Raw genomic sequence first — 22,972 nt, forward strand, 5'->3', positions numbered from 1 at the left:
CCACCTCCAGCCCCACCGCACACCACTCCTCTCTCTCTCCCCCGATTCCTCTCCAATCCCGCTGGTTGGAGATCCACTCGAGCTCCCCCGTGATTCATCTCCAATCCCGCCGCCGTCCCCGGCTCCTCACCACAAGCTCCAGCAAGCCCACCCTCCCCGCGCCCCTCAGCAGCGGCCGCCGCGCCCTGCGGCTCGCGAGGCGACGAGCTCCGCAGCGCCTCCGACGACCGCGCATGAGCCGCCACGCCCTCCTCCACTCGCTCTCCTCCATGAGCCGCCGCCCCCATCAATTCCGCCCAACACCGCCGTCCCCCTCCACTCGCTCTCCTCCATGAGCCGGATCCCCACCTCCTCCGGCTCCCCTTCCACTCACTCTCCCGGATTCCACACACCCACAGCCGCCGCCCTCTCCCTCCCTTAGATCTCGATCCGATCCAGATCGACGCCGCCACAGCTTCCCGTCGCCAGCCATGCCCGGATGGGGACTGGCACTGCTGGCCGTGGCGGCGGTGCTCGCGGCGGCGCTCCTCTACACCGCGCCCTTCTCCAAGGTGAGCGGTGCCTCACGCCCCTCGAATCTGCATGCGGCGGTATGGTGGCGGAGGCTGACGGGTGTTCGTTGTTTTTGCGTGCGTGCAGGGCCTCGGCGGGGAAGGGTGCAGATCCGCCGCGTTGCTTCCGGATCCGCGCCCTCGTCACGCGCGCTCGACACCATGGAACTTGTCAACAAGGTCTTCTCTCGCCCTCCTCTCTTCTCCTTTTGATTCGATCTGGATGTTGCTCACACATGCCCGATTTGTTTTTCTTCCTCACGCAGGTCGTCGTCAAGCCCTCGATCTGGCTGCGACCTCCAGCGCACTCGCGCGGCTGATGGGCATAGGTCCATGCACGCTGGTGATGGCGGCTCACCAAGGTTGCCATCGTCGCCTGGACGCATGAGGCACCCGACGACCTCCTCCATCGCCAACCACCAGCACCCGTCTGGAGGATTTGCGTTCTATCCCCTCCCCCACATGAACGACCTCCTGCCTGCAACCATCGCATGCACGGGAGAGCTCAGCTCGCCTTCATGGGCGCCCTCTTGCTGGCCACCGATAAGTTGATCTGTTGCCTTCTGTTTAAGACTTTGCATTTCGGTAAATTGGTTTGGTCGCTGGGAATGGTAGTATGCTGTGGTGAATCAGATGGGGTTCCTGGCGATACTCTTGCTAGTTGACTAGTTAGTACTGATAGCTAGGTGTTCTAGTTAATCATGTATTTATTTGTCTCTTAGAGGTGTCTGTACCCTGCCCGATAGCTTATTCTCAATAACTGGAACCAAATCTATGTGTTTTCGCTAACCAGCTTCGGTTATTGCCTTCACATATTGTTTTGAATTTCAAAATGAATACACTCAAAGTGTTGCGACTGGTGCCTCTGTTGAAGATTTGAATCCTGTTTTGTGATAGGATTACTCAACCTGCACCTGTTTTGTCAAATTACTTAATCTTGCACAGGACAGTGCCAATTTTTTTCATTTCCACCATTTTCAATAAATGTTGCACCTCCTGGCACTGCCATGTGCCATCATCTCGCTGTTTGTTTGTCCACTCTAGTTGAAGGGAGATGCATATCTGCTTAGCAGACAAGGTGACATACTGACATGGCATTGATCTTACCCTCCCATCAGATCAATGAACTAAGAACCTGGACTCTTGGGAGCCACTGTTTGAACATGATAGGCTATAGCGGAATAAATTGCAATATTATGTATTCTTGCATTTCATACTTATTATGAACTGTTAGGATAGGGCATGAAGATAGCATGTGCTGTTAGTATGATAGACTCTCAGTCTGATAGCATGGATCTGTTGCTCTATTTTATTGTGCTGAACTTTGTTGTTACCTGGATGTTGCAGTCCTTGACTATTCTCATGATGTTGTACAGGAGGCCCTTGTAGTCACCGCTGGAGGGGCTGGAGCTTGGCGGCAGCCTGGCGGATGACGGGGGCCTGGACGGTGGCTATTTCTGCAGCAGGATGATAGCTTAAATTTTGTGATAATTTTGGAATAGCTTCAACACCTACAGTTAATTTTGCACATAAAGCTTGAGTAATTTTGCACATGAAGCTTCAGTATTTTAGCACATGAAGCTTCTGCTACTGTTATTCTCGTCATGAATCTTCCACCATTTTTCAGTAGCTTAAATTTGACTTGGTGTAGTAATCTTGGTGCTTAGTGCTGCTTGTATCTCATGCTAATTGTTGCATGAGTAGTTTCAGTAGTTTTATAACAGCAGCAGTAGCACAAATTTAACTGGACTGTGATTATAACAGCAGCAGTAGTTTTAGTAGCTTATTTATTTAGTGACTACAGACTGTGATTATACAGTAGAAGTAGTTAGTATCGCTGTAGACTGCATATTATACAGTAGAAGTAGTTAGCCAATTTCTAGGGGCTGTCTGTTCACCTGTTAGTATCTCTGTAGACTATACATGCTTCAAATGGGGATGGCTTTTATGCTCCCTTGAATGCATTTTGATCTTAGTAGTACTTACCACACAGTAACAAAATAAGCAACAGCCTGAGCTTTCAGGTTCAGGGTTTCTCTTGACACATACTAGCAAGCATGAACATGAAGCTGCGATCTTGACACAGTACCCTATGTAGAACTGGATCTTAAACTATTTGTTGAACCAGAAATATCATTAATCAATAAAACTCTTTATTATAGTATAAAACATTTTGAACCTCCATATAGTTTACTGAATTCCTAGTGGTAGTTCCAGAATCTGATCTGAAACTGATCTAAAACATTTTGAACTGGATCTCAAACTGTCAGTTTACTGAATTCCTAGTGGTAGTTCCAGAATCTGATCTGAAATTGTTAGTGTTGTTGACCAGAACTATGCGTTTATAATAAAACTTTTTTGAACATCATAATATATTTATATAATATGTCTGTTCATAATATATTGGCTCTAGTGTTTTAATTCTTCTCTTCTGATTCATGTAACAGGGCGACGGCCGAAGGCATGATGATAGTTCTATTGCTGTTCTAGTGTAGCGAAGGTGGCCCAGTTGACTATGGTCGCCTAGTGAGTCGTGCATAGGATTTCATCTGACTAACCTTGATGTAAACTGCTCCTATTGTGGAGCTTGTTATCTGATCGTAAACTTGATGTTGATCACATTTGTATGTGTGTTATATGATGTAGCACTTTGATGGTTGATAATATTTGAAGTATTTCGTGTGTTTTCTGTGTGCCAATTTAAATACCAGGTATTTATTTGCGTGAAATAAAAAAATGAAGAATATTGCCCTGATGGCTAGGACCCAGTACTAGAACCTGACAATGGGGACCCACCTGACTAGTGAACCCAATTTATAAAAAAAGAAAAAAATGAAACTGTTGAGACAAAAAGGCCATGGGCCAAAAATAAAAAGGCTGCAATGTTGGGCTTGGTCCATGAAGCTGACAAAAAATTCACATGAAAAAAATATAGAAAGGCCGAATTCTTGGGCTAAGCCCATGTAGAAAACCGAATTGGACAGGGTTGAATCTTGTGCCACATCAGCTTGCCACGCTGGATGCCTACGTGGCCTGGGGAGGTTGCTAGTGACCAAAACGCCACAGTGGACTTATTTTGGTCATAAACGTTTGCGACCATTCCAGAAGAAAGGTCGCTATAGTCAGTTTACGACGCCCAGCTTTTGACCTTATGTTTTTGGTCACAAAAAGGTCATAAATGAAAATTTGTGACCATTCAGTGACCAATAGTGGTGGTCATAAGTTGACATATTTCTTGTAGTGGCCGCCGTCCTTGGCTGCGGCTCGGACTTGGCCGACACTAGCCTCAAGCGGCGGCGAGGGATCGAAGACGTATGAGGCCCGACGGCGGCGCTCGCGTTCGCCCTCGAGTCACCGGTGCGGGGCAACGCGAGGGTACCGCTTCGTGTTCCAAAAAAATAAAAAATGAAGTGCTGGCAGGAGTGGTCTTAAGAGCAACACTGGGGTGGAGAGCGAACCATAGGATTACGGCCGACAGAAGATCTCTTGGCGCTTGATGTCCCGAAAACAATTTTTTTGGTGCTTCTAGTTTAACCGAAAACCGTGGTTCTCGAGACTTTTTTTTTGAAACTATGATGATTTTTATAGCAAATTCGGAAACTATACACCCTAATGCAGAAAAATCAAAAGTATCACCCTGTCGGCCTCATGTTGGCTGAAGAGAGACTTTTCGGCCAACCGTTGGCCAAAAAGGACTTTTCGGCCAACAGTTGGCCAAAGAGTCCCTCTTCGGCCAACACCTCCTATACTGTTTTAGAAGATTCATATCAATTAGGATTTCTAGTATTTTAATTTGATTCTTTTTGCATTAGATTAGAAATTTTATGAAGTTTCTGTAGATATCAAGTTTGACTAGATTTGAAAGTTAGAATTTGAATTTTCATGAATTTGCTCAAATCACTAGATTGGCTATAATTTGAGCTAGGAGTATTTTTTTCAAATGATTCTTTTTGCTATTGGTTCTTTGTGACTTTGTTTATCAGTAGTAATTAATTGGCGAATTTTATAATTATTTAAAATTAGGTTTTTATGAAAACAGTTCTGTTTTAGTGTTTTATAGGTTTTATGCCATTTCTTTTAATTTTAATTGCTTTAAATTGTTTTCTTTAGTTTTTTTGATATATTCTTTTTGTTTCTATTTAGTTATCAGTAGCTATTTTATTTGTACTATTTTTTGTATTTTATTTATTTTATCCTACTAGAAAACTTGTTTTGAGCTTCATCGGAGTTTATATTTAAAAGTTCCTTATAAATCCTGTACAACCATTGCCATTTTATACATGAAAAAAATACTTTTCCGCAATCTTTTTCCCTCCATTTTCTTTCGCGCCATCTTCTTTGCCACCATTTTCTCCCGCCATTTTCTTTCCCGCCATTCTCTCCCGCCACACTAAGGAGTGCTGCATCGACGGAGGATGACTATGATGCCTTCATGTGGAGTGTGAAACACTGTGTGAGAGAAGTCATAAGTGTGAAACACTCTCCGATGATGATGACGAAGCTGCAAACACTTATGACTTCTCTCAGACAGTGTTTCACACTCTACCAGCAGCACCGACGCAGGAGACACAGACCGTGTCAGACGATGTTATCTACGGTCATGGACAACATGAGGCTCGTTTTATAAGTTTAGAAGTGAAGATGGCGAGAAAGAAGATGGCGGGAAAGAAGATGGCGGGAAAGAAGATGGCGGGAGAGAATGGCGGGAAATAAAATAGCGGGAAAGAAAATGGCGGGAGAGAATGGCAGGAAATAAAATGGCGGGAGAAAATGGAGGGAGAGAATGGCGGCAAATAAAATGACGAAAAAGAAAATGGCAGGAGAAAATGGAGGCAAAGAATGGCGGCAAAGAATGGCGGGAGAAAATGACAGCAAAGAAAATAGCGGGAGAAAATGGAGGGAAAGAACGACGCGAGAAAGAAAATGGAGGATAAAAGAAATAAAATATAAAAATACTACAAATAAAATATCTACTAATAACTTAACAGAAACTAAAATAATATGTCACAAAAATAAATAAAACAATTTAAAGCAATTAAAATTAAATGAATAGCACAAAACCTATAAAACACTAAAACAGAACTGTTTTCATGAAAACCTAATTTTAAATAATCCTAAAATTCACCAATTAATTACTACTGATAAAAAAAGTCACAAAGAACCAGTAGCAAAAAGAACCATCTAAAAAGAATACTCCTAGCTTAAATTATAGGCAATCTAGTGATTTGAGCAAATTCATAAAAAATCAAATTCAAACTTTCAAATCTAGTCAAACTTTGTATCTACAAAAAACTTCATAAAATTTCTAATCTAATGCAAAAAGAATCAAATTAAAATACCAAAAATCCTAATTGATATGAATTTTCTAAAACTGTAGAGCCGGTGTTGGCCGAAGAGGGACTCTTTGGCCAACTGTTGGCCGAAAAGTTCTTTTTGGCCAGCGGTTGGCCGAAAAGTCCCTCTTCGGCCAATGGTAGGCCGAAAAGTCCCTCTTCGGCCAACAGGAGGCCGACAGGGTGATGCTTTTTGATTTTTCTGCATTAGGGTATATAGTTTCCGAATTTGCTATAAAAATCATCATAGTTTCAAAAAAAAAATCAGTTCTTGATGGCTGGTGCTTTTGGAGACCTCGGTTTGTGGGAGTCCTAGGGGATATGTGTTGCATTTTAGACTCTCTTTCGCTAAGGGGTGGCTGGCATTAGGCTAGCTTGCCTTATCTCGCGGCCTGATGGGGGCAAATGAGCTTAACTCATTCTGCAATCCATCTATCCGTGCATCATGCTTGCTTTGGCTGCCGCCAAGCAGCCTGCTTTAGTCGCAGTTCATTTTATATTTGTAAGAAGACACGAGGTTTTTGATAATGGAAATCGAATAGAGTGCTCTCTTTTTCAAAAAAACGTTTCGTAGAGAATTACCAGTCGACCAAATTGCCCACAAAGTTTGCACCAGCACCTTGACCCAGCCGTTCATGCGGCGTATGTACTCTTCAAAGCTTTTCGCCTGTTTCCCATTCCCTCTCTGACGAGCTTTTATAGGCGATGAGTCGGAGAGTATCGTACAAGTATGCAAAGACGGCTGTCGAGATGATGATCACGGCGATGGCCCACTTCCGAAGCAAAGTGCTCTTGTGGTTGGATGGATAACATAATGAAAATCTTTTTTCCAAGCAAGTTGTGATGGGTTTTTGATGAGGTGGGAAACTGGGCATGTGTGCATATTGGGATAAATACAATTACGTATCCTCGGCAACCCCTAGACCGGTACCTACTTCCTTCTTTATTTTCCTTGCTTCCAGAAATACCTACCTTCAAAAGCAAAACCTACTTCCTTTACCAACAAGGGCACGGCTTCCGAAACCCCCTCTCCTCGGCCCGGGATAGCGATAGACGTACGAATTCAATCAATGGCAATAATGTCATCCCCTTTCCTTAGATATAAAAGAATCATTCTGAGCGAGTCCATAAGAAGCGACCCGCTTTTTCATCGGTTCCGAGGGAAGACCAAAGATCTTGCGCGACCGGTCCGCCAGAAAAACTAAAAAGAGAAAGAGAGGTATGCACTGTGAAGGAAGTGAGATCAACTAATAACAACAGAAAACTTTTCTCTATGCATCTTGAGGTGGGCCTTTGATGATGTGATATATGCGGTGAGGTGACATGTGTGCATGTTAAGATGAATAAAAGTAGCAGGGGTCAACAGTTTTTTTGGATAGAAATCAACAACTTAGTTATATAGGATTAGGAGGGGGGGGCATTGGCCCCCTTACCCTCATGAACTATTTCCCCTGTTCCCCTGTTTTCCAGGGCGGGGCCCCATGGTTCTCAATCAATTCATGCCACATCATCTCGTGAATTGCATTATGTGGCCGTTGGGAGGATGTCGGTCACCATCCGCTGAGCACTCCGATTCGATGTATCACCTTCTACACCTCCGTAAAAATTGTGCCTGTTCAGATGAAAAGGCCGTCGTCCCGTTCGGGATGAAGGTCGTGTGCTTCACACAACAATATACAATCGTGTGGCTACAATCAGTACTATTCTAAATAAGTATCACCATTTGAGGAAGGAATTTTCAATCACGCTCATTCTCTGGATGGATGGTTATTGAATTATGACATTCACAGCAGTCCCATGTAAGTTTTGAAACCATGGTGCCTGGCTTTGCAAGCATATCGGTGTATATATACTTTAAACTCAATAAGATTTTCTTTTGATCCTCTGTCGGCCCGTTGAAGGTGGTCAGGTGTGCAAACAAATAACATAAGCGATTTTGGAAAAACAGGAAAGAAAACCCAATAATTCAAAACGCAAGTCATTCGTGGTTGTTTCATTGGAGCGAAAATTCAAATATCCATCTATTATAAAAGAACAGTAAGCAGTGAAGAAGAAACATGCATGCGGTCTTCTTGAAACCACTTGTAGGTGGATTCATGCTCCAGATGTTGTCGCTTCTCCGTGAATCACATGTCCACCATTCTCCGTGAACAGAAATATTAAACTAACATGGTTATTATAAAGTAACAAAGATTAGTGCGGTCTTTGCTTCACAGACGATCACGGGCATGCAAACGCCATCTACTTACATCCGTAAGTTCAACCAACCTAAAAGTGCCGCAATGCGATTGAAAGGCCCTACAAAACAGTGGCGTACCTAACGGGTGTGCCATGGCACACCCAGAATTTTGGGACAATTCTTTTTACCATATAATGATTAGATGATTTTTAAGGCCAAGCCAAGCCAATTGAATATACCTTATTTTTTAAAAAAGTGTGCACACCCTCCATTTTATTTTTACGTCTTGCCACTACTACAAAAGGACCATCCCCACAACAACATCTGAGATGCAACGAGTGGATCATCTGATCATCACATAAGTGGCAGTGGATCTTTACAGCAGTAAAAGTAGACGCCTTTGGCCAGAAGTAAGTGAAACTTTTTTTCCAAGTGAAGAACAATAATCTGTGAAAAGTAAAATGAGTGTAACTTCAGTTTGGACAGACACGAGGCCAAGATACAAACATTTACATGACCATGAAATGAAAATTACAGCGCTGAACTTCATGAGAAGACCAAGCACCGTGGTAAGCGAGACTCATCCCAGAAAAATGCCAACATGGTGATGGAGAAAAAGAATGACATTAGCCTCCTCTTCTCAGTGAAAATCAACACACATGCCTTTTGCACGTCTCAAAACAAAAAAGGAAGAGAAGTGCCAAGAATAAACTGTGACGCGCGAATGAGCTTGCAAAGTTGCAGGCACGGCCTGCAAGAACTCATCTACAACAGAGGCGTTTAAGTACACTTGTCTGAAAAGTTGAAACAGCTGTTAAGTAATCCACGGCAATCTGACAAACCTGTTCAGCAATGGCGAATCCATTGGCGAGAAGCTACATCGCAAGCCAGAGAAAAGGCTGCCATGATGTGCCGCCGCCAAAAGTGACACAAAACGTTGCCCACCCTTGCAAGCAGCAGGAATCCTGAAGGAAAAGAGGACCTTTTAGAAATGAAAGAAGATGCACATAAGCAGGTTGATTTTAAGGCTTCAAACCACAGGAAATTAGCATCAGCAGATCTATTGAATGAGAAGCAAAAATGACATCCGAGGAGCTCTGTACAGAAAAGCAAAGTTTGCGCTGAAAACATGTGGACAGTAACGTGGGTGCAGAGCATCATTTGTATTTGGTTTTGTATGGAGACCATTGATGTTTTTTTGTGTCCAAACTTTGCAAGCTCCTAAAAATTTCCTCATAATCACATCCACAATGTTTCAGAATTTTTTAACATCTTTCTTTATTTTTTTTCTGAATTTACTGTTCACATCGTGGATGCACCGAAAGTGGGTGCAACCACTACTTTTCCAAATGAATAGGTGCAAAACTCCACTAGAAAAATGTTTAGGCATGAGCATTAGTTTTTTTAAAAAAAAAGGGGAGCAAGCCCCGCATCTGCATTGAGCGATGCACACAACCGTATTATTAGTTATTCAACAAAGGTTTGAGAAACACATCATTTGTTCTAGTCTGCTTTTTTTTCTTCTAGAGATGACTCTCTGTATTACAACATGGGAAAAGTACTTTGAGTAGTTCAAAAAATTTCCTGTTTTATTTTTATGTTTCCTGTAGTGCAAAGTTGGAAGAATTTGTTTTTACTCGAATAGTTCATACATCAATTTTTACATTCATTCCAAAACCATTTGTTGCTTTTGTGCGTCAAAAGGCTCAAAGCACTGGAAGAAACGACGAAAACCGGCCACCAAGCTTACCAGTAGGACACTTTGTGCGAAACAGTGATGATTTTTTTTAAAACAATGTATGGAAAAAGTAGAAATCAAATGTGTGGAAGACTAATTAAGTTGGATGCACAATAAGCTTCATCAGGTGGAAGAAAACAAAAACCAGCATGCCACTTTGGAAACTTTTCTTTTTATAAGAGTACTTGAGGCTTTCAGTCTGGCCCAGTGGACTGGTACTTACCCATTTGGAACAGCTCAAAGCCCAGGCCCAGGATGTCTTCTTCCTCCTCCTGGCAATGATGAGCTCGCTCAACTGAAAAAAAGGCAACGATGAGCTCGCAACTGGTAATGGCGGCTCCTCGCCATGTGTTCGAGAGCAGGAAGGGCAGGGCAGGGTACTTGAGGCCGAAGCACGGGGGTGACCATGGCCTTCGCTGGCCCTCCCTTGGCTCCGCCACTGAGCCGCATACCTCCTCCTCCGGCCAGCAGCTGCTCCCCGCGCGCGCCCCTCGCTCTCTACACACGGTAACCTCCTCACCACCGTCTCCTCGGCGGCTCGCCTTCCTTGCACCGCAGTGATTTTGTTTTGGTGCCTTTTCCATGGGCTCTTTGGAAGGGAAGCAGCGGCGCCCTTTCGGCGCATGCCCACAACCTGTTCGCGGAATTGCTCGTGCCAGTCCATGCGCTGGTGTGCGTTCCTTAACTGTGCACTGTATATGAGCTGAAGATGACTCTCGTTAAAAAGAAATCGTGCCAAATCTATGTGCTAGACTTCCTTAGATGGCTGTACCGAAGATGATTTCTACTTTAGTCATGATTAGAACATCAAACATCGTCGAGCGCTGACATGCAAACTGAAGCGTTTGCTCATCTCTACTTCTATTCTATGTGCCAACTCCAATGCTTGCTTAGTATTATCGCAGGAATCACCCAGGCGACATGTCATATATAGCACAGTGCGCCTCTTCTCGGAGCAAGCCAAGAACATCAGAAGGTGAAGCTACAGTTGCTGCACCTTCAGCAGCTGTCCAGGGTTGTTCTGCTCCTCTGGTTCAGGCACCGGTGGGATGGGATCAACTGCAGCTCAAGGCGTTTCCTGCTTTCACTTCCCTGGACACAACCGAGGGAAAGCTGCTCTCCGTCCTCCTTGTCGAAACCTTATTGGCAAATCCCACGAGAGAGGTCTCCAAAGGTGTGACCCTGTCTGCTCTGCTAGAGTGTTAATCAGGCATAGCTCCTCAGCGCGCTAAACACATACTGTATTAAAACAACAAATTCAATACATTACATTACGCAAACAAAAAATATATTAGGAAAACCATATAGAGGCCGCAGGCATTAAGATAACTCTACTAATCAAACAATATGATCACCAAAAGGATGCATTCCATTCAGGACAGCAACAAGATTATCTATCGGCCAAAGTTCAAAAATAAAATCTATAGACCAGATTTGCACAGATGTCCGTTCATTTATCCATCCACGCACGTGCTAGATTGGTGCCAGAATGTAATTTTTGTGCATTCTGCAAGAAGAAAAGATATGTACAGAGAAAAACATGGGAAGGAGCTCATAGCATCATTCAGAGAAAGCATCACAACCGACCAGGCACCTATCGATAAATCTACAAGGAATCGGCAGCCAGGTCGGCTTCAGCTTCACCAAACCCGTAGGAGCTGAAGTGCTTCACCCTGAACTTCCACTCGCCCTTGGCGCCGTCAAACTCCACTCTCTGCTCTTCAGCCTTCTTCACCGGCATCTCCTTGAACTTGTCCAACCTCGGACCCTGCGTGTACTGGTCGCCCCTCTTCCTATTCATGCACTTAGCTTTGTTCAGGCCCTCCATCAAGCGTCCTATTCAACAAATCAGCATACAAAATTATTAGGTAGCTCATACCATCGCACCCAGCTGCCAACAGGCAAGGTTTTGGTTACCGAATGAGGCATTTTTACCGAGGGGGACTGGTAAACGCGGTTACCACGGTTACCGAGAAATACCGATAAATACCGAGAATATTTTGAACGAAATTTATAGTTGAATTTTGAATTCAAATAAGTTAATGAACGAATATTTGAACCAAAGACCTCTTAAAACAGGAACTAAGTTGCTACCAACATGCCAGAACCAACTCTCATGACATTAATTAGATCCTACGTACTTTACTACAAATCGAGTGTTTAAATTCAAAAAATTCAAAAAACTGGTATTTTTTGCTTGGTACGTGGATTTACCGAGGGGCACGGAAATACGCGGTAACCACGGGAAATCTCGAAATTTCGACCGGTAACCAAAACCTTGCCAACAGGGGGTCGTCGCATTTCTCCGATGAAACATATACTCCATTGCACGACTCACTGATTCAACCAACCCGTCGACTCGACGAGGAGGATTTCTCACCTGTACTTCAGAATCCGTCTCACTTCTTAGTTCAGAAGTTCCATCCTCGCGCGCACTGTACTCTGTTGGAAATTTCTCGCTCACTCACTTCAAGCACTGTATCTAGCACTCCTAAGTTCAATCCTTCATACAGATCCTTGCACTGAGTTGCCGGCTTGCAGCATCGCTATCTATGTGGAATCTAGTCTAGTAAGAAATATGGCTAGAATCAACAAATGTACCAATCAGAAAGAGACCCCAAAGCATGTGGTTCTGATTACTTCCTCCTGATCAATTCCTTCCACTTGATCAATGAGAGGTGCGGCACAAAGAAGATGTTTAATTTCCACGGGTTTCATGCTCTTACTGGGTGTTTTCTCAGTCTCAACCTGGACGGCGGTGATCCATAGCTGATTCTTGGGGGGTCTATATTGAAATGGCACGCCTGTATATACAAGAACATTAGAGGTGATGACATCTTTCATAAACTGATCACCATGCATAATTGAGAGAGAGAGGGAGAGAGATTCACCTTGCACCACCCAAAACAATATGGTACCAGAGTCGACCTCTTTGCCAGCATAATCCAAACAAATTCTTTCGCTCTCCCACTGTTTACTCTCCCATGAGAATGGCAAAAAGATTGGGTCTTTGAGGTACACAATATGATTTTCAGAGAGTAGTTCATAAGCAGCAAGCCCACGATTTGAGCATGTGTAGATAAAACCATCCACAAATACACATGCGCCGTTTGAAAGGCGGTTTCTAAGCATAGCCCTTGGCAGGTATTCTCCCCATATAGTCCAAGGCATGACAACATGCCACTTCTTGGCACCGACGTCAAACCGAAGACAAGAACATGTGATACTATCACAGACTATAAAGGAATCATCACCCAGTACAACATATCCCGAGAGCTTGACCTTCCTGTCAAGAACATTAGACTGGTCTGTGTGGCAGCGCACCCATGAGGTGGATCCAGGAGGAGAAACATGGTGGGCCTTAGAGTAAACTTGGAGAGTCTCAGTAAGAGCAAAAGTCGCTCGACCAACTTGGATAACCATAACAAAAGGATCGTCAACAGAAACAGGCCGGCGTGCAAGGATATCCATAGCGTGACATGTGGTGTCAAGATTAATCACATCCATGCCATCTTTTAGGAATGAGACAGCACATAGTTTTGAGCTACTCCGAAAAAATGCCTGTGCCCATGATCATCTCCATGTACAATGTAATGTGGTTTGAGAGGAGGTGCTTTTCGAATTCTAACCCTGGAATCTCATCCAGACTGGTTTTATAGATAAATGATTGTGAACCACCTTGGCAGATAATAAACAAGTGATCCTTGTCAATATGGATACGTGGTGGCTTCACGTACCTAGGAGGACTTGGTGGGAGAAAATGCCTGGATGAAAGAAGCAAAATATGTCATGCACTAATTAAGAAGCTTGGAAGGCACAAAGAAACTTGGAACCAAAGTAATGTCTAGACCTGCAAGGATCATCAAGCACTTGCTCTTCATGGAGTTGAGGCAGCAGCACCTTGTCATCCATATACTCTCTAAGTGGTTGATTAGTGGATAAATTAAAAGATTAATTTGTAAGCAAGATGACCAAAATGAACACATGGATTAGTGGAGAGAAAAACTTACTGCACAAAGCATAATTGAAATTCATGGATGTGTTTCATGGGCAACATGTCGAGCCGGCGGAAGGTGGAGTGCAGGACCTTGACATCCCAGGGCAGGGGAGCAATGTGGAAGGTGGTGACAAAGGCATGTAGGTGGTCACACCCGCATGAGAGATCGAGGCTGATCCAGACAGAGCACATGAGCCCCGAGCCCAGATGGGCGAGGAAGCCATCTCCTTGCATTACAATGAAAGGACAAACGGAGTCAATCCTCGCAGGCAGATGCAGCTTGAGCCTTCGCTCTTCATCTGCCGGTGCGAGCTTGTATTCGTAGACCACGTTGTTCCACAGCATGTAGATGGCATTGCTTTCTTGTGCGTACAGGCCGCGGCCATTGATAGGGAGGTAGCACTCGTCTGAGGTGTGGATTACCTTGGTCCACAGCCGGAGTCTGGGGCCGAGCAATCGAAGGTGAAGAAGAGGCTATTCTGGAGGGAGATGAGAATCATGGTGCCCCCATCCCGGCCGTGGCCGGGGAGCACCGCGTAGCCCTGGAGGAAGCTGCCACCCCAGATGGGGAAGGAGAGGTCGAATTTGCAATGGTGGATGAAGGGGCTGCCGACCTGCTCCCAGCGTCCTCCGGCTACGCCCTCTTCCTCCTCGTGGATGACGAGGCGTTGCACCACCAGGTGGAAACTGGAGACGGAGCAGCGGCCCGCGGACACGGCCCATATGTGGCCGTCCGCGGAGACGGCATGCAGCGGCCATGCGTGCTCCAGGCCAGCGGAGGGAGGGGCGCTTCGGCCCGCAGCTCCTCCTCGTCGGCTTCCAGCTGCAGCTGCAGGGCGTGGGTTGGCTCGTTCTCCTCCTGCTGCACGACGCAGAGGGAGCGGCCGTCTGGAGCCAGGGCGGCGTCGGCCCTCAAGCTGCTGCACCCGTGCGAGCTTTTGAGGTCGTGAAAGATCTCCAGCACCTCGTTGCTCCGGCCGGAGATCCGCCCCGATCTCGCCACGCGGAGACGGTGGAAGCGTAGGGCGCCCCTCATGACGCCGACGAGCAGCGACCAGGCAGGGCCCTTCTCGTCGGCATTCAAGGGAATGTCGACGAAATCCTTGCCGGGGAAGACCTGAGGGAGCGGGGCCGCCCTCTTCGGGTTAGGGTTAGCCTCCGCTGCCGCCATCTTCGGGTTAGGGTTAGGGGTTTGGGGACAAGTCTGGGTGACTAATTAAATTGGCGGGATGCTTGTTTTTTTGTTGTTGAGGATTTGATGCTTCGTGCTGGGCTGGCCCAACTTTATCTATTTGATTTTCTTATTAAATAAATATTTAAAAGTGTTCATCTAAAAAATATATTTAAAAGTGTTCAGATGTTGTAATAAATCTGTTTACATAATTTTATAAAAGTGTTAAACTATTTAAGTTTTTACCGATCCTAAAGAAAAAAAGGTTTTCTATACAATTCTAAAAAACCATGAAACTTTAAAAATGTTCAATTAATTAATTTTGTAAGGTGTTCACGCTTTAAAAAAAGTGTTTGTGCATTTTTTAAAAGCATACATTTTTCTCATGACAATAAAAAATGTCACATATTTCACAAAAAATGTTTGAATAATTCGAAAAAAATAAGTTCCTGACATTAAATTTTCAAAATATTGTTCGTGGAATCAAAAGATTATTCACGTATTTTTTAAAAAAACATCAAACTTAGAAATTAGGGTCAAAATTTAAGTGATCAAAAGATGATTGGAGCATAAAGCTAATAGTCTTGTAAACTTAGAAATTAGGGTCAGCATTTAAGAGATCAAAAGGTGATTGGAGCGTAAAGCTAATAGTCTTATAAACTTAGAAATTAGGGTCAAGATTTAAGTGCTCAAAAGACCTGAAGGATCGGGGTCGAGCAGCCCCCCTCCTCTTTGCTCTTCTTGGGCGCCGACATCTTTGGGTTACGGTTAGCCTTCGCGGCCGCCATCTCCCACTCCGACTCGCTCTCCGTCGTCGTCACCTTTGGGTTAGGGATTTGCGGGTAACTAAATCGGCAGGGTGTTTATTTTACCTGCGATTGCAATTATAAGTAAGCTACGTAGCCTGCCTTGTCTTAATTTTCGGATCCACCTGATATGAACTTGGTTTGTAGTGTTCTACATATACATAGCAGTAGTATTTTATAGATGATGAAAATGGTTTTTTCAATCCTACTCCAATATACTCCCTTTGTAAATAAATAGAAGACGTTTTAGGTCACTAAAGTAGTGTGAGAGTCTAGCTTAATAGGAATGATAGGCTACTCATATCAACAAGGAATTCCTTCTTTTGCGGGAGCCCATTTGAAAAACTTTAATGTTAAGCGTGCTTGGCTTGGAGCAATTCTAGGATGGCTGACCGACCGAAAAAATTTGTCCCGGGTACACACGAGTGAGGACAAAGTGTGTAGGAAAGACTAGTGTTGGTCTGTGGGGCTAGTCTAGATCCCTCAAGGCGTTACTGCCGGGAACCGGTGGGAAGGTTCCTGTGGGCCGACAAGCACGTCGATTCCTTTGAGTGGGCGTGTATGTGAGAGCCTAACTTAATAGGAACGATAGCCTACTCATATCAACAAAGAATTCCTTTTTTCCCGGGAGCCCGTTTAGAAAGAACTTCAAAATTAAGCGTGTTTAGGTTAGAGCAATTCTAGTATGAGTGACCAAACAAAAAGTTGGTCCCAGATGCACACAACTGAAGAGAAAATATGTAGGAAAGACTAGTGTTGATCTGTGGGGTCAGTCTAGATCCCTACAGACGTAACGGCCAGGAACCGGTGGCTGTGGCCGGGGCGTTACAAGTAGTGACATAATAAAACATCTTACATTATTTGTTTACAGAGGTAGTAGCTTGCTAAACTGTAAATTTTACTCCTATTACTTAGTACTAATTATTTGTTTGAAAGTATGGATTAAATTTGCAGTTCTAATTTTAAAATTTGAGGGGAAAGATGAATCCCAAATGTTTTGAAAATATCAAGTGGAAATGAATGCATGACATGACTGGCTGGTTGAGTAGCAAAATTGCAGGAGTAGTAGTATCTGTCCCTCTCTGCCACTGCAAGCTTAATGCCCACAGTAATTCTGATAGTACAATTTAGTTATTACTAGTGGAGGAACAGCAGCAGCCAAGGCAAAGGATCACCCTACACTGGCAAGAATGCATGACTCACTCTTTGTGCAGTACTCCCTCCATTCACTATTATTATAAGATGTTTTTACTCATTTCAGTCCGCGTGTAGTTTATATTAAAATATCTAAAACATTTTAGTGAACGGAGGGAGTACAAGAGTAGGAGTTGTAGTAGTATATGTCTCTGCTAGCTTAATAATTCTGTTGGGACAGAGCTCTATTACTCCACTAGATTAGAGGAGGAATAGCAGCAGGGGAAGAAGCGGAGCCAAGGCAGAGGATCCGGCGGTGACTCGCCTGGTTTGGGCGGCGGAGGCGTTGCAGGAGAGGGTGTCCGGGTCGCTGAAGCAGCCGTGTGTCTGCGCGCTACCCCTGCCGGCGTCCTCCAGCAGGAAGCTGGAGTTGGGGCTGCCGCTGGTGAGGAGGAGGCACCAGAATCCTCCGTCCACGCCGGCGCCCACAAGCGTGGCAGCGTCTGGTCCTTGCCGCGGAACACCGTGGCGTTGGTTATCTCGAAGTCGTAAACGCCCGCGTGCAAGCCGCATCCGAGGATGCGGCCTGAGATGGCGCCGACGGTGGGGAGCTCGACCCCGCAGTTGGCGGCGTAGACCTCGGTGATGTCGGTCTCCGGCGGACGGCAGGGCGGGGCGAGCGTGCCGCCGTCAGCGCACCCGCTCTTGTCGCTGCATCGGGAGATGTACTGCAGCGCCATGCAGCCGAGGCCCTTGCTGTTGCGGAGGGTGGGCAACTTGGCCGATGCCCGGTCGCCGTTCACCATCGCCACCAGGTCGTTCGCCGGGTTCCCTCCTCCTCCTCCTCCTCCTTGTGTACGTAAGAAGAAGAAGAAAACGAGAACATAAAAAATAATTGAGATGTATGTACGCATACAGATACAGGAATCTACAGTAAGTCGGAAGAAGAAGAAGATGCAGAACATGATAGAATAAATTACCGTGGTGGATGGTGGGTGCAGCCAGAGGCAGCATCCCAATCGTGCAAACGCAAACCATGGCGAGGTTGAAGATCCCCCACCACATATTCACTGACTCAATCAGTTGGATTTGTACAAGAAAGAAGAAGAAGAAGAAGAAGAAGAAGAAGAAGAAGAAGAAGTCGATAGATAGATCACAAGAAAGAAAAAAGATGAAAAGCGAGCGAGGAGAGGACGGACACGGAAACAAGAAAGGGAAGAATGGATGGGGAAAGTGGAGGCCCAGCTGCTGGTCTTTTGTTCCAGCTGAGCGAGAACGCAACGCACCCGCAATGCAGTAGGGCTGTGCACTCCTCCACTACGACTAGACTACTGTAGGGAGGGAAACTGAAATGACGCGGGGGGGGGGGGGGGGGGGGGGGGGGGGGGGGGGGGGGGGGGGGGGGGGCACAACACGTACGTGCCACTCACACACACACCTACCTCCTTTTCTCACTCACATTGCTAATCAAATGCATTTTTTTACGGGTTGCTAATCAAGTGCATTATCTTGTTTTTTTAGTAATTTGATTTTTGGGCATTCATGTCATTTGCTATTCATTTTTATTGTAACTGTTTGTGTATCATAGAAATTCATATTATATCAAATGAAATAATTGTTGTTTAGTTGTTATTTTTATGTGCGGAAAAATTAATGAAAAGTAGTATGGGTGCACCCGCTAAAATATCTCATTGATAACTGTTGAGTTGGCCGAGGCAAAACCCCGTACAAGTTTTTCTAGGCAATGAGGTGTGGTGGGCCGTGATGATGACATATTTCGGAATGATGTAGGGGGGGGGGGGGCGCTCTCAAAAGGAGGGTAGCATCGGAGGGTAGCCGTTCTTTATGGTATAGTTTTTTTTTCTTTGAACGGTCACCGGGGCGAGAGGATATGTACGTACCTAAATATATTACTCAAAAAGCTGCCAAAGCTAAGAGTCCTCCTTTAAGCTTTGGCTGATCCAGTTTATAAAGGAAACCCGATCAAAAATCTAAACAAGTTGATCCCGTTTATGAGGAAAACTGGGCCAAAAATCATACAGGTAACAAGGTTACAGGAGATGATTCATGGTACAGTTTAGTTATTACTTGTGGAGGAACAGCAACGGGAGGAGCAGCAGCCAAGGCAAAGGATCACACTACACTCGCAAGAATGCATGACTCACTAGTTGTTGGGTGGGCGGAGCTGGTGAAAGAGAGGGCGTCGTCTGGTTTGGTGGCAACTTTGATGGAATCCCAAATGCTTGAGAAAATGATCACACTACACCGGCAAGAATTACAAGAATAGGAGTCCTAGTCGAAACTATCATTGTCAGTTTACAAGCACAGATTGTCAGTTTACCCCGCACATTTTGCTTATCTTTTCAGTTAGTTTACTTGCCTTGTTTATTACTTGTATATTTTGCCAAATTGTAGTGATAGTCAGGTATGCGTAACTTTGGTAAGTCTTACTTACCAAAGTACATGAACCTATTTGCTTCGGTTTTGGTCTAGGGACTATGAAAGCCTTACTTTCAACATAAGGTCATCTGTGCAAGTTTTATACATTTTTTTGAACTTCAAGTTATATATTTCTGAAGATTCCTAGGTTAGTTTGATTATTCATCACCAATTGTACTGGTGCTTAAGCAGCAGTGATAGTAAGTTATGCTTATAAGTTGGTACCATTTTGTGTTGTTTCATTAGCTTATGGACAAGAATGCCACTTTTTTTGTCGTTTTTGAATTACTGGTACATATGAATCGATGTAACATTTGATTTGGTATGCAAAACCATATTTATGCTGTGGACCCTGAATCGCTCTCGGAAGGAGTACAACTAACACACATCAACCTAAATGACCAGAGCTGTGCTGGTCTTGTGTTCCCCAAGATGAAGCTTATGTCTCTCCAGTACCATCCGGAGTCCCCCCCCCCCCCCCCCGGGGCCCCCCCCCCCCCCCCCAGGCCCCATGACTCAGACTTCGGTATGTATAACTTCTTGGCTACTGCATGCACGCAAAACAGTTTTTCGGAAGAAAATTATTAGTTCCATTATTAATCCGATTTTGGATATGACTTCACTGTTTTAACTCTTTTGGCGTTGCAGCGTTTGGTGAATTTGTGGAGCTGATGAAGAACAATAGATTGTGAGTGGAAGGAGGGTTGGGATGCTTGGTGAGCATCATGAGTTGCAAAACTTGTACTCCGTTGGGTTTGTTGTTGGACCGACGCATCGAGCTCCAAGGAGTTTGTATTTTTATTGTTGATTTCTCTTATCAGCTGATCAAAACCTATAAAGTAACTAGTGGTATTGTATTATTTATTGGAGTTTAAAGAATAAAATCCTTTGAGCTGTTGTATTCTGTTGCCCTAGCCTGCAAGCTCTCAGATGTCTTGACGTCCGTATGAAATCCGCCTCATTTGCTTTGCGGTATATAGAAAAAAAGAAAAAACCAAGACTCATTTCCAGTTTAGCTCCTGAGTTGACAATACATACATTTCTCTTAGTCTCAAGTCTAGTCAGAAAGGGGTGCTGTTGCGAAACCGAAGAAATATAGGAGGTGATGTGGCGAGAGTATTCATTTTACAGGTTCAACGCCAACACGACATGTGAGTATCGATCGGATTTTTAACTCAGCGCATTTTACTGAGTTTCGGAACAAATTATCCAACTCCTTGACTAAGAATTTAACATTGATGTCCCGAAGACATTGAGGCTAAGGAGGTGTTTGTTTCGGAAAAATAATAATCCTCATAACCTGTTTACAGTGTAAACCCAAAACGTTACGCGTGTTTCGTGTGTGTAGGCCGTAATGGGCTGCTTTCGTGAAGGTGTGTGTAGGCCGTAATGGGCTGCCTCCGTGAACGCTTCCAGCCCAGCTTTCGAACGATATCATCCACACACACACACCTCCCTGGGTAAAGGTTGTGTTACCGCATGCACCTCCTTCTCCCAGATCTCCTACTCCTCTACCAGTGTTGGCGCCACCTCGATCCCCTTCAAGCCCTCTGAGCCACCTCTCTGACCCCCTCTGAGCCACCTCCTCCCATCTCTGATGGTCGACCAGTAACCGAACCCATGCCTTCTCCTGGTCGAGACCCCTTTCACGCCGCCCTAGCTCGCCCTCATCGCCGGCTGGACCGTTCGCTGCAAGGTTGAGGCTCCCTCCCTCATCCATCCTCCTTCTTCTGTCATTAGTCCTCCGTCGTCCTCCCTTGTCTACTCTCCTTCCCGTCCTTTGTGTGCTCTCCTTCCTTTGCAGCCACCGTCCGCGACGACCTTGGAGAAGACACCATAACTCTGATTACTTTACGGGCATCAACCAAACATAACAAAGATTTATCTATTATGTTTCGTTACCAGCGTGATCTAATTCCCTCACTGTTTACATTACTACCCTCTAATCGAAACACTTCCTGAATAGCTTGCCAAGAATGAGATTTCCAAGAAGAATGAGGTTCGATTGAGTATGTGCACGAAGACTTCAATGTTGGCTTTCAATTGTATCCCCTTAGTAGTACGGTTTGCCACGTGACCAAATGGGTCTGTTAAACAAAAGTCTACACCACGGCTTCATATTCCTCAACAGGTATTCTGGATTCTTTAATTATTTCACACAAATTTTAGGGGTAATAATTCTTCGGTTGAACCAGAGGGACTTCCATCTGTGTATACTCACAAACACATAAGCCATTTTAACTGTTTTTATATTAATCGTCCAAAACATCAAAGGGGCAGTAGATACACCTCCACCTGTGTACACTCACAAACACATTAGCCCTTTAACTCTTTTTATTATTGATCGTCCAAAACATTAAAGGGGCACTAGATACACTTACATAACCCTTGACAAATGAACAATAACATATTCCCTTAGTTTCAAAATATCTGAAGTTCTAGGTTTGACCTAAGTCGAACTTCTTTAAGTTCGATTAGGTTTATAGAAAAGTGTATTAAAATCTATTACACCAAATTAGTTTTATTAGATTCGTCGCAAACTCACAATGTATATATATACTTGATGATGTGGGTATTAGTAAAACTTTCTATAATCTTATTAAACTTGATGAAGTTTGACTTTGAACAAACTTTGAACTTCAAATGTTTTGAAAAGAAAGAAGTGCCCTACATAATAAGGGAATAAGGATTTTTTTTCTTTCAAAAATTAGAATAACCCCATGCCTTTGCATCGATCGATACAGCCAATTGCAGTACTCCAGGTAATTGACTCGGAGAATTCTTACGTTGGAGAAACAACGGTAGCAGTTCTTTGTCGGAAGGCAACGATTGCACACACGGTCATGAATTCTTACGAGATTTTTAATTAATAAGATCAATAGAATACTCAGTATTCTGGGGTCTACAATATGTGCCGATCGGGTGGTGCCACAATATGCTACTCCCACCGTCTCATAATGTAAGACGCTTTCTAAAAACGTCTTATATTCTGGGACGGAGGGAGTTCAGTTGATATAAAACCAGCTATAGCTGACAGTACATCACATTTGCATGGTTCTATTAGCTGACAACATGCTTCATTTGAACAACCAAATGCTGATGCCAGGGTGGAGCTTGAATCAGATAATTCACTAAGTTCCAAGGAAACACATTTAATAGGGTGTGAGTGGGACAATGATTACATGAGCACAAAATGTTCCCCTATGGAACCAGTTACCGGTGGCATCTATCCCTTGTGGATCATGAGAAATGAGGCGCCGATTCAAGTGGTTTACTAGAAGTAACAAATGACAGTAAGACCAGAGTAAGATAGTGCCATCGATGTTTGTTTTTCATGCTCGCTATATAATGGTTAAATTCTCTTTAAGAAAAAGATGATACATTACTATATATTAAGGGGAAAAATTATATTTTTCAATCCTTGACTTTTTCAAAATATACAAATGGTTCCTTAACTTCAAAACTAGCAAATCTTAGTCCCTAATTGAAACCAGACAAGTTTAGTCCCTCCTGCTTCTTCAGGTGGTTTCCTGCCGACATGGAGTCATATGCTCAAATGTTTTAGGTGCTTGCAAATTTTCGTCGAAAAATATCATCCAACGAGCTCTACACGTGAGAAACAAA

General features: G+C 44.2%; 1 protein-coding gene and 2 pseudogenes across 1 annotated transcript; 1 reads left to right on the forward strand and 2 right to left on the reverse strand.

The window, feature by feature from the left end:
- Positions 1-10,041: 10,041 nt before the first annotated feature.
- On the forward strand, positions 10,042-11,076 carry LOC125539112. The gene is made up of 2 exons (XM_048702480.1): positions 10,042-10,308; positions 10,707-11,076. Exons 1-2 carry the CDS (start codon positions 10,208-10,210, stop codon positions 11,005-11,007), a joined length of 402 nt encoding a protein of 133 aa, XP_048558437.1. The 5' UTR covers positions 10,042-10,207; the 3' UTR covers positions 11,008-11,076.
- Positions 11,077-11,151: 75 nt separating this feature from the next.
- Positions 11,152-15,360, reverse strand: LOC125529388 (annotated as a pseudogene).
- Position 15,361: 1 nt separating this feature from the next.
- Positions 15,362-18,193, reverse strand: LOC125529398 (annotated as a pseudogene).
- Between the last annotated feature and the right edge of the window lie 4,779 nt (positions 18,194-22,972).

Source organism: Triticum urartu, chromosome 1 (genome assembly GCF_003073215.2).
Source record: "Triticum urartu cultivar G1812 chromosome 1, Tu2.1, whole genome shotgun sequence".
NCBI lineage: Eukaryota > Viridiplantae > Streptophyta > Magnoliopsida > Poales > Poaceae > Triticum > Triticum urartu.